This window comes from Grampus griseus (assembly GCF_964374135.1).
Source record: "Grampus griseus genome assembly, chromosome: 1".
NCBI classification, from domain to species: domain Eukaryota; kingdom Metazoa; phylum Chordata; class Mammalia; order Artiodactyla; family Delphinidae; genus Grampus; species Grampus griseus.
In genome coordinates this window covers 95,040,507-95,052,688 of record NC_139017.1, presented here as the reverse complement: position 1 = coordinate 95,052,688, position 12,182 = coordinate 95,040,507, and the positions used below count along the sequence as shown (strand labels likewise).

Below are 12,182 nucleotides of genomic sequence, written 5' to 3'. Positions count from 1 at the left end.
TGTGTCTTCAGTTCCTTATATTGGGTGTCCCCTAAGCAAAGCAAAATGGGACTTTCCACTGTTTACCAGAAGGCTTGCCATATTTGATGACGTCCCTGTGTTGGCCATGCAGAGATGAGCTCACAGAGCAGTACCATGTGCCTAGTTGAGGGGAGGGGAGAGGGAGAGAAATGCAAAGAAATGCAGCTTCAGTGGCAGCATTTGGAGATGCCTTATCAGTGTGGCTTACATTAATTACCGCATCCAGAATTTGGTCCATGCAACTTTGAGGAGCTGCCTTAAATACCCTTTTGGGAATCATCTGGAGCTTAAAGTTCACGTAAAACCTACTTCCAACGCTAAGAAATTACTTTGACTTCTTTCTTTGAGCTATTTCATATCCGCCATTATTTTTTTTCTCCATAAATCATTCCTTTATTTTGAGAAAAAAATGCTTTCTATGAAATAATTTTGTCAATATGAGGATATTTTCCCAGAATATCAAGTTATTACTGACTTGCCCCTGTGCTTTTACATGCTGGCAAACCTGGGACACTTCTTCACCATGGGTTACTTGACGGAAGTGGTTAGAGCTGGGCTTGGCTTCTGTAGGCCTGGTGACAGACAAATTGGTTCCTGCCTATTTGAGAGTGGAGTCACAGCACAAGGTTTCCTCTTGTTTCTCCCGTCACGGCACACGTGGAAAATGTTGACAGTATTTGATCAGCACTGTGTGGTCATAGCTCACAGCTTACGGCAGCTGGCTGGGGAACTCTGGCTGCCCCAGCACCAGCCCAGGAAACTCCATTCTGTTACACCAGTTGGGAAGCTCTGTTCTACAGAAATAACGGTGTACAGGTCAACGTTTGTTTTTCTTTTCATTTTTAAATTTATTTTTGACTGCGTTGGGTCTTTGTTGCTGCAGGCGGGCTTTCTCTAGTTGCGGCGAGCAGGGGCTACTCTTCATTGCAGTGGCTTCTCTTGGTGCGGAGCGCGGGCTCCAGAGCGCAGGCTCAGTAGTTGTAGCACACGGGCTTAGTTGCTCCGTGGCATGTGGGACCTTCCCGGACCAGGGCTTGAACCTGTGTCCCCTGCACTGGCAGGCGGATTCTTAACCACTGTGCCACCAGGGAAGCCCTTTTTTTTTCATTTTTAAAAGGTTTATTATCTGTCACTTAAGTACAAAAAATATTTCAAGTGAATGTTGTATTTCTACCCTTTAAAATATATATTTTTTCTATTTTATTTTATTTATTTTTTTATACAGCAGGTTCTTATTAGTCATCCATTTTATACACATCAGTGTATACATGTCAATCCCAGTCGCCTGGTTCATCCCACCACCACCCCCAACCCCCTGCCGCTTCCCCGCCTTGGTGTCCATACGTTTGTTCTCTACATCTGTTTCTCAATTTCTGCCCTGCAAACTGGTTCATCTGTACCATTTTTCTAGGTTCCACATATATGTGTTAATACATGGTATTTGTTTTTCTCTTTCTGACTTACTTCACTCTGTATGACAGTCTCTAGATTCATCCACATCTCTACAAATGGCCTAGTTTCGTTCCTTTTTATGGCTGAGTAATATTCCATTGTATATATATACCACATCTTCTTTATCCATTCATCTGTCGATGGGCATTGAGGTTGCTTCCATGACCTGGCTATTGCAAACAGTGCTGCAATGAACATTGGGGTGCATGTGTCTTTTTGCGTTATGGTTTTCTCTGGGTATATGCCCAGTAGTGGGATTGCTGGGTCATATGGTTATTCTATTTTTAGTTTTTTAAGGAACCTCCATACTGTTCTCCATAGTGGCTGTAACAATTTACATTCCCACCAACAGTGCAAGAGGGTTCCCTTTTCTCCACACTCTCTCCAGCATTTGTTGTTTGTAGATTTTCTGATGATGCCCATTCTATCTGTTGTGAACCAAGAAGATGTATCACACTCTTTACGGCCTCAATTTGGTAACTTTTCAGTTAATTTATTGAACAGATGTTTATTAAGTACTTCCTGTTTGCTCAGTATATTTACTAGGCTAATATTTTTTTTTTGGAAGGCCTCCTGTAATTTTGTCTCTTCATGGGTGGGGTTAGAGCCTTTCTTCTTATCACCTGCTGTCGTAGATTCCATATATCCTTGTGCCTCAGTCTGCAGATGTTATCATGTTTGACCCTTCTCATATGTTATACTTCCATCTTCATGTTTATCAGATTAATTGTCTACACAGAATTTCTCACTGATCTATGACAGGCTGAATGTCATAGTGAGAATCAGTGAGAAATTCAGCAATTCATAATCCATCATTATTCCTATTATCACTAAGGGATGCTCTTTTGGGAAAAGAGCATTGCTGTTCTAGAAGGTGATTTCACATTATCTTGGCCACATTGCAATGTAGCCCGTCTGGGAACTGTTTGTGAGAAAGTGTTGGTCAATTCTGGATGCTTGGGACTGGGTCTTTCTTGGCCCTTGGGCCGCTTCCATCAAGTCTCCACATAACTCTCAGAGTCTATGTTTTAGAAATTAAGTAAGTCTGATTACATCACTCCCCTACTTTAAGTCTTTCATGGGCTCCATCCTGACTGAAAGTGTGGAGGAAATGCCAACTCCTGAATGCAGCACAAAAAGCCCTTCTGGACATGGGCTTTGCCATCTTCCCCATTTTCGTCCTTTTCCCTTCCCTCCTCATACCCAAGTCCATGCAGCAGTGCATCTTCATGCTGTTGTGCCTTCAGACATGCTCGTTCCCTCCTCCTCTTCCCTGTGGTCCTTCCTCCTCTGCCCACCGAATTCATGTATTTACATGTCTAAGGCATATTTAGCTCGATGGGAGCTCTTCTCACACAGCGTGTGTGATGCTCTGTTTACACACCTGTGTCTTCCCTGCACTCTGGGTACTTGAAGTCAAGAATATGTCTCTCTGGACATATATACACTACCAAATGTAAGGTAGATAGCTAGTGGGAAGCAGCCGCATAGCACAGGGAGATCAGCTTGGTGCTTTGTGACCGCCTGGAGGGGTGGGATAGGGAGGGTGGGAGGGAGGGAGACGCAAGAGGGAAGAGATATGGGGATATATGTACATGTATAACTGATTCACTTTGTTACAAAGCAGAAACTAACACACCATTGTGAAGCAATTATACTCTAATAAAGATGTAAAAAAAGAAAGAACACAAATAACAAATATTGGCAAGGATGCAGAGAAAAGGGAACCTTAGTGCACTGTTGGTGTGAATGTAAATTGGTACAGCCCCTGTGGAAAACATAAAAAAAAAAAAAGAATGTGTCTCTCTCATCTTTGTGTCAATAAGTAACCCACTGGCACAGTATACTTGTAGTGGGCAGTCATTAAATGTTTGTAGAATGAAAGAACTAATGAATAAATGAGTCAATAAGTTCTAAAAAAAAAAGGAGTATAGCACATTTCAAGATATTTTATATAATCTGTTAAAAGTAACTACTTTTCAATGGAAAATGACCAAGACATATTAATTAAGAATCCATTCTGATTTTGTAGTAACACTCCAGGGGGAAAATGTATTGACTATGGTAGACAACTTCCTGAAATGCTGTTTCTGTTTTTTCATTACCAGCCAATCTATGCAGCAAGAGTGAGTTGTTGTTGTGTTTTTTCCAACCAGTTATTTGCAGCACAGATCGCTAGATATTGTAATCTTCAACCAGGGCTTGCGTGTAAGGCCAGTTTAGTTTAATATTACTAAACCTGGAGAGACTGTCTCCAGGTTGACTATGTCATCCTTCATTGCAGTTAATAAGTAAATTGTCAAATGATAAGGTGGTGTAGACTCCCAACATTGCCCTTTTGCATACACATTGAGAACTAATAAGGTTTGTTAGGCCTCTTATCTCTCAGTGTGTCACCTCAGGTCAACAGCAGGAATAATTGAACATCTAGGGGATGATGTTTCAAGGCTTTGCTTTGGATTAGAATTTGTACGGCAATTTAGAATGTAACCTGGATTCTGCTTGATTTGCCCTCGACTTGTTCATGAATTATAGAACTGGAAAAATGTGAATTTCTGCCACCGTAATTGTGAATTCCTGCCATAAGACTGGGATCAGGCAAGCTCCAGAATGCAGGGATATGGGCATGTCCTCACACCTGGAGGAACTGGGGAGCTGTGCATCCCATGGTGATTTGACTGTTCAAAGAACTATTAGAAGCATTTGCCTGGAGCTATCCTGTAGTGTTGATTATACCCCTCAAAAGCCACAAGTTTAAGGAAGCAAGATTCAATCCTTCCTGGACCCAGTGTTTCCACATCTTCTAATACAGTGCACCCACTGCTGGTTCAGAGATTATGTTGGTTAAATCTATAAAATATTTTGAGGTCTAAGAAATTTCCCATGTTTTTCCCTTCCTCTTTAATTATGGTTTGTTCTCTGTCCCTTCTTTTACCTCCACTTCTTAAGAGAGCAATCTTGACTCTGTTTTCACGCAGTCAGTCAAAGTGATGGTCTGGCCTTTACTCTCGTGACTCAACGGAAACTGTTCTTGCTTAATGGCAAGACTTAGCCAAACCGAATTGTTGTGCTTGGTCTTCTTCCTACTTGATTTACTCTGTGGCCGCTCTCTAATTCTAGAAACTCACTTTCTTTCCCTAACCTCAAAAGTTCTGTCTCGGGTTTCCCTGGTGGCACAGTGGTTGAGAGTCCGCCTGCCTATGCAGGGGACATGGGTTCGTGCCCCGATCTGGGAAGATCCCACATGCCGCGGAGCGGCTGGGCCCGTGAGCCATGGCCACTGAGCCTGTGTGTCCAGAGCCTGTGCTCCGCAACGGGAGAGGCCACAACAGTGAGAGGCCTGCGTACCGCAAAAAAAAAAAAAAAAAAAAATTCTGTCTCGTACTTTTCTCCTCCTTCCATCTCTGGCCATGTGTCTCAGGATCCCCTGCAAGTCCTTTCTCTTCCCTTGCCCACCTGAAATGTGCTGGTCTCTAGGGCCATGTGATTTCTGGTTAAATACATTCTCCATGAGTGAGGGGACTGTTTCCAAATTTCAACAACCATGTATGTGCTGCTGGCCTCAAATCTTCATGTCTTGAGCACTGGAAAGGTACCTGCACACGTGCACTAGATTCTTGCTCCCTGTGGTTGCATTAGCACGGCGTTCGCTGGGTGGGGCTGCGAAAGCAGGCCGCCAAATGTTTTCTATGTTTAGAGGTGAAGCAGTCGTCCACCTGGGGCTCCTCTTTCCCTCTACCACACTGTTTCTCTCAAAAGTAAATCCTAAGTAATAATCTAGAGTTTGACTATTATTTAAAGCCAGATGGCAAGAGAACTTAATTTAAACCAAATACCTCAAATATTTACTTTGATTTAAGCTCATAAAGTACCAAATTTGACAGCATATTTGCTGTTTACGTAATACAACTATACTATCAACGCTATTTTATTGTTTCAGAAGTAAGGAAATATAAAGAAGGTGCTTTTTAATGAATAAAAAAGACTCTGTAGTTCTGTCTTTATTTTTAAAATAATCTTTGTGCCACCATTAAACCTCTTATGTACTTGTATTATAACATTTATCAAAGTTTAATGCAACTTTTTCTTTAATGGGTATCTTAGTTCAGGCTGATATAACAAAATATCATAGACTGTGTGGCATAAACAATAGACATTTATTTCTCACAGTTCTGGAGGCTGGGAAGTCCAAGGTCAAGGCACCAGCAGAACTGTTGTCTGGAGATGGCCCTCTTCCTGGTTCGTAGATGGCCAAATTCTTCCATGTCCTCCCTGTGTCCTCATAGAGGGAGCTCTCTGGGGGTTTCTTTTATAAGGTCACTAATCCCATTCATAAGGGCTCCATCTTCATGACCTAATCACCTCCCAAAGGGCCCACTTCCTAATACCATCACGTTGGGGATTCGGTTTCAACATATGAATTTTGTGGGGGACACAAACATTCAGTCTATCGCAATGTGTAAAATGGAGATGGTAATAACACCTACCTCACAGGGTTGCCCTAAAGATGGAATGAGTTGCATGTCATAGAGTAGTGCCTAGCAGAGAGTCCGTGGTATATCTGTTAGCTGCTATTATTATTAACGTTTTTTGTTACTTGTTTTCAGACTCCTTAAGGGCACAGAGGGAATGCTTTTTATTATTTTATGTGTGACACCAAGTTATAGTCCTTGATATATAATAAAAGCTCAGCAAATGTTTTAATGAATGTTGAATTGTGCTTCAAAACTGTTTATCCATGTTGTCTTAGAAAACACATCTGTTGATAAAGGGAACCAATCCAATAATTGTCAACCTGAAGGTCTGTCTTTTCTCTCTTACAGTCTGTTTAACATTTGGTAAAAAGGCCAAATATTTTTCAGTGTTTTAACTGAAAAATATCTCTGTGACCATTAGAACAGAGGCATGCCTTACTGGCACAGATTTATTTCTTAGAAGTTATAAAAATTCATGTTTTCAAGTCAAATTAGATTTTATTTAATTTTTTTTCAGTTTTAATACAGTTTATTTTTACTTTGTAAGACACTTTGATTTCTTTTTATTTTTTCAAATTTTATTTTCAATGCACCAGGAAAGTTAGCTATTCCAAAGAAATCTGGTGAGTCTTATATGTAAGCTGAAGGATCTTACAGTAACATGAATATTAACAACTAAATGTATCAGTTTCAAGAATTCACATTTTCATTTTGGGGTTTTCTTGTAGTGAAGAACATCTGCAGTTTCTCTACATAGTACTTGGTAGGTTGTAGGCTTTGGATTGGAAGAGGTAAAATTATTCTCTCACCTCATCTTTGCCCAGACATTTGTTTATAAAATGTGGTAATGTTGGAAAGTACCTTAAGTTCCTATCTGATCTAGGTTTCTTGGAAGTGTGTGTGTGTGTGTGCACTCGCACTTGTGCACAAACACATTTAATTAGAAAAACCAGCTTGTGTTATCTTAAATATTTTATTATTGATAAATATTGACATTTGTATAATCCACTGTGAAAGAAGGCACAGATACTAATTTTGGAAGCTTACCAGTAAGGTTATGTTATATTATTCAGTTAAAAGCTGTAACTTTCTTATTCATTTTTTTTCAGATTTGGATCTAAGACATAAATCTTTTTGTTTACTCCATCAACCTTATCCAGGTTACTGAATATAGCCCAATATTATCTAATGTTTATCTTTTTGGGTAGGCAGATTTGCAAACATATTCTTTTGGTTCTGTGAGTGAGTTCATTGCTTCTCTCCATATGATTGATTATAAAAGGTTACTGTTTAATCAAATGGATGTCTATAATCCAAATAAACAGACATAGCACAATGTATATATTTATCTAGGCCAACTTCATGGTCAAGGATACAGGAATAGTGAACATAGAAACCTGTTTTCTTCTACTGTTCATAAATAATGGGTTTTAGCCTTTTGATGCTTAGAGCATACCCTTATTTTTGAATTTTTAAATAATGTTTTAAGCTTAAGTATTACTTGAGATGGATGTTAAATTCTTTATCCAAATTGTTCTAAATAGATAGCTATGCTTGAGATTTAATTTGGCATGTGTAATCATAACACTCGGCATCTCTAAGATTTTATTTAGGGCATTATGGAGATTTTATGTTTATTATGATTAGATTAATGCAATTCAGACATGTACAAGGTGTCATGTCAAGTTTCATTTGTAACTTTTTATAACTGGGAAGAAACATCTGCATTTTAAACATGAAAATTATACAGCCAAGTTATGATTTTTGTGGAAATCAAATCTAATGGGTAGTATAAGTAATTAAAGTAGAGGCTCCAGGTTTCCTTGGTAGGATTACTCCAGTTTATTTTAACAAATACTTCTGAGCTCTTACAGCAGAGTGCAGACTCTGTATTGACACAGATTCCTACCATTGAGGTCTGTGCCATGTAGTGGAGCAGAGAGCCTTTTCTGTGGATAACCTTGGCCCAGCAAAGAGAACTGCCTTCCTTCCCTGCCTGGGGAGGTATCTATGCAGTGCTATAGAGGGTGGAGACTTGGAGACTAAAAGCTGTGCCTGGTGGTGGAGGATGGGAGTAGGACTGGTGTTGGGGGTGGGTGAAAGAATGCTTAGGGGAAGAAGAGATGCATATATTTTGTGATGCATTGCACAGCTGTGTCCCAGTAGCCTGCAAAGTTTGGGTCCCCTCAGCCCTGCCCCAGTGTTCCCTGGGTTTAGAGGCACACCAGGAAGGGAAGGAAATGAAGCAGGTAATGGAGCAGTGGGAGGATGCTTGGCCCCTTGCCTGGTCTTCAGACCTTCTCTGAGGATCCTGGAGTGTGTGGACCAGAGGCTGACAGCTGGTGATCAAAGTCAGCCCACAGATGTGTTTTATTTGCTTTCCTAGTATTAAAAAACAATTTAAAACAGTCAACATTTCAAATATAGAGAGATTTTACATGAACATCCAATTGGAAGATCAGCTATATTCAGTCAAGTTTTCCTGTGGTCAGTTGGCCAGAGCTGAGGAGCATTTGCCTTTATTTATGTCTCTTGCCTGACCCTTGTAGCTGTTTGGTTTGCAGCTCCTGCAGGAGACTGTGGCAGTCTCCAGTTTGTGGTACACCCTGAGGGTTTGATGAGCCTCTGTTCCTCACTCCTGTCTTCTGTTTCCCCGTCTAAAAATCAGCACTGACAACAGATAGAAACCTGTAAAAACAAACAAAAAATGGAGGTGTGTTCATCATGACCCTGATATTTATAGATTTTTTCATTGTTTAAAGTATGTTTACCATGTTCATGGAAAGTGCTTATATTTTCTGTCTTCTCTTATTTCCCATTATTTCTTGCTGGGGCAAGCAATGTTTGTTTTCATTTCATTCCATTGCAGAGTGGCCAAGAGACAAAATTATTTTGAGCAAAGTACCTCCACTTTAAGTAAAGTTTTCTAAACTTTTCTTATGGTCTAGATAAAAATTTTTTGAAGTGGATTGAATTCATAACCATTTTGAGAATCAGATGCATGTTTTTATTTTAAGCTATATTATTTTGTCTTCATGTATGTCCAACTAGTCTAGTACTAATAGAGTGAAAAACGGTTATATTTGTAAGGGTTTCCTAAATTGTATAAGAATTATAAAATATTTTTCTTCTCTTTTCTCACAAAATTCTCCCAGCGAGTTGAAAATGGTGACTTCAACTGGATTGTTCCAGGAAAATTTTTAGCGTTTAGTGGACCACATCCAAAAAGCAAAATTGAAAATGGTAGGTTTTTATTTACTTTACCCTCCAAAAATTTATTTCAGTTCATCTTCTTTGAGTTCTTAATATCCTCAGATAATCCTTTCTATTGGTAATATTCTCCAAAGAATATTTATTAATTAAAAAAATTGAGCAGTATTTCAATTGTTAAATTACTAATTGAACAGTAATTAGTGTGTTAAATATTAGAGTTTAGTAAGTGGAACTATAATCACTGTTTTAAGACTATCAAATTTTTAGGTTGCCATAAATAGGGTGTTCACTTTACCTTGACCCAATTACTAAAGAAGAATCTGAGAAACCAACTGGTCAAAACAGTAAGCAGATTGCTGAATTCTATCAGTGGTTCTCAGATTTATTTGGTGGTGGTGGCGTGCTATACCTCAAGGTATTCTTTGGTAACACCATGTTGAATAATGACGATGATGGTGACAATAGGTGTCATTTATTAAGTGCTAGTTACTAGCTAATCACAGCATCATCTCATTTAGTGCACACACAACTCTGAGGTGTAGGAACTATTACCTCTGTTTCACAGAGGAGGAAACCGAGGCATATGAGTAGGAGATTTGCCCAAGTTCACAAAGTAATATGCAGAACTGGTGATACTCCAGCCAAGAGCGGGGCTCCTAAGCATTGCCACTACACTGATCTGTTTAGTTCCATCATGGCAACTAGGAACAATTTTCTAGCTGACAATAATTAAATTACTTACTTGCAGTATATGTAGAGCCAGGGGCATACCTATTCAGGAAAAAAAAGCATGAGAAAAAAATAAGCCTCTTGAATGAAACATGATAGGCTATGTGTGTTTTCCCATTAACATATATTTTTTACTTAATTATTTTTTTTAACCTCAGATTCCCAGAAGACAAGTAATGATAGGTACCAAAGGTTTAAGAATAGTTGATGGGAGAAGTACATAAAATTAAAAAAATATCACCCATGAACATAATAGCTCCTTTTTGCTCCCTCTCTAGTCTTAGAGCTGGAGCACTAGTCCTTGGAGGAACATAATTTGAAACCCTTAGTCTAGATTTATAAGTTTATTATTCTTTCATAACCATCATCATCATCATCATAAGTATTTATTCTAAAATCTAGTGTCATTGTATATGGTTATTCATGCATTTAGATTTGATAATTTTTTTTGAGTTTCCACACATGTGCTTATCATTTTATACCTATGACATATCTCACAGGGAACTCTGCTTAAATCATGGGGATTGGATCATCCGCTCTGGGGATGGGTAATCCAGGTCTACAGAGTTACCCTAACAAATAGGATGTCTCTGTACTGAAGCCATAATTAGATCTTCTCATTTACACATTTGCTCATGAATCCGGTTCGCTACAGACATTGACTGAATAACCTGTTATGTTGGCTTGTTAGGAATAACTTGTTAAGTGCCTGAGGAAACTGCTTTCCACCGTTGGTCTTTCAAGACAGGATTGATTGAACCTCCCTTTAGCCTTCTGTGCAAAATGATCTGACTCAGACCCAGAAAACCTTAGTAGGTGTATGGTTTCAGTAGTGGCTTTGTTGTTGGGTGTTCATTTGGTGAAACAAAGAAATTTGCCATATAGGATTCACTTTTTAAATGAAATTTTCTTAAAGAGAAGATGAGAGGTGTAATTTAAAAAACCCATTTAAAATATTTTTATAGAGGTAATGCATGATTTTTTTTTAAAAAAGAAAATGCAGATGAACTCATAAAAACAGCATTAAAGTGACCTATAATTCTACCCACGTTTTCTAGGTTTACTAGTTGGTGGTGGGATTATTGGGGATTTTAATTTTCTTTCCATCTGCTTCTCTGTATTTTTTATTTGCACATATTTTTTTCTCTCTTAAAGAATATATATACACACACACACACAGACTTACAAAAATATTCCTTTTTTTTTAACTAGCATGGAGTCATAACATGATTTCTGTCTTATAGCAGCTTTTTTTTCACTTAATATATCACATACTCCTTTCCATGGCAATAAATGTAGATCTTCGTTATAATTTTCCATGACTGCATTCAATGACTATGCCATAATTTTACTAATCAATCACTTAATTTTTGAATGAGATCTAAGTTGTTCAATTTTTCACTTTTTGAAAACTACAGTGGTTGGTATGCATGTCCATACATCTGTTTTGCAGCCCTGGTTTCTTTTCTAAATTCTTGGAAGTAGAATCACAAGATAAAAGGACATATTTTGTGTGTCAATTGTTACTTGTCAAAAGTCTTAAAAAAATTATTTTTGGTCCTATATTACAATATAGGGAAATAATTATCCACCATTTGCTTATATGCTGGGAGTGGTGCTGATAAGCCTTTTGTGCACACCTCATCTATTTAATAAGCAGAAACACCCCCTGGAACAGGTGGTAGTTATTTTGTGGAAGAGAAGATGGAGACTTGGTAACCTAACTTGCCCAGGTTGACATAGCCAGAAAGTGGCAGTGTGTGGATTCAAACACAGGTCTCTTTGATTCCAAATTCTGTGTCCTTTTTAATTTTACTACAGAGAAAGAACATGTTCACTACAGAACTGTAAGCAATCTAGATAAAAAGTCACCTGTAATTATATAATCTAGAAATAGCCACTGTTGAGATATCATTCTCTCTATATCTTTTTTTTCTATGCATATACTGTGCCCTCTCACATTGAGAAAAAAAGGTGTGAAAGTGCTGCTTACCTAATACTTTCCAGTTTTTATGTATAGAATAATTTCATTTAAGGCTGTTGTTGGTAAAATATTGATATTTTACTGGAATCCCCATTTTAAGATCTGATATTCACTAGAAGTGTCATTTTTTTTGTAAAGTGGTTTAACTCTGTAAATCCTTTTTGAACTTAAGACATTTTTTTTTTTTTTTAGTTGAGAAACCCCTGTATTTTCTGAGGTGGCTGAAAGTCATTTTAGGGGTCTGTTAGTAGAAAAAGGTAGATTTTTTACGGAGTTAGCACTGAAATAGCTGTTGCTAGGATGTAGCA

The 12,182-nt window shown here is 38.3% G+C and overlaps 1 protein-coding gene across 4 annotated transcripts in view; it reads left to right on the top strand.

Moving 5' to 3' along the window:
- CDC14A (cell division cycle 14A) overlaps positions 1 to 12,182 on the top strand; it is a gene marked incomplete at both ends in the record, with an annotated part of 163,767 nt that overhangs the window by 93,350 nt on the left and 58,235 nt on the right. For all 4 annotated transcript variants that reach the window (XM_082669730.1, XM_082669729.1, XM_082669728.1 and 1 more), the window contains one exon: positions 9,104 to 9,191. In XM_082669730.1, the coding sequence (XP_082525856.1) occupies positions 9,104 to 9,191 (88 nt within the window). The remainder of the gene's footprint in view (positions 1 to 9,103; positions 9,192 to 12,182) is intronic.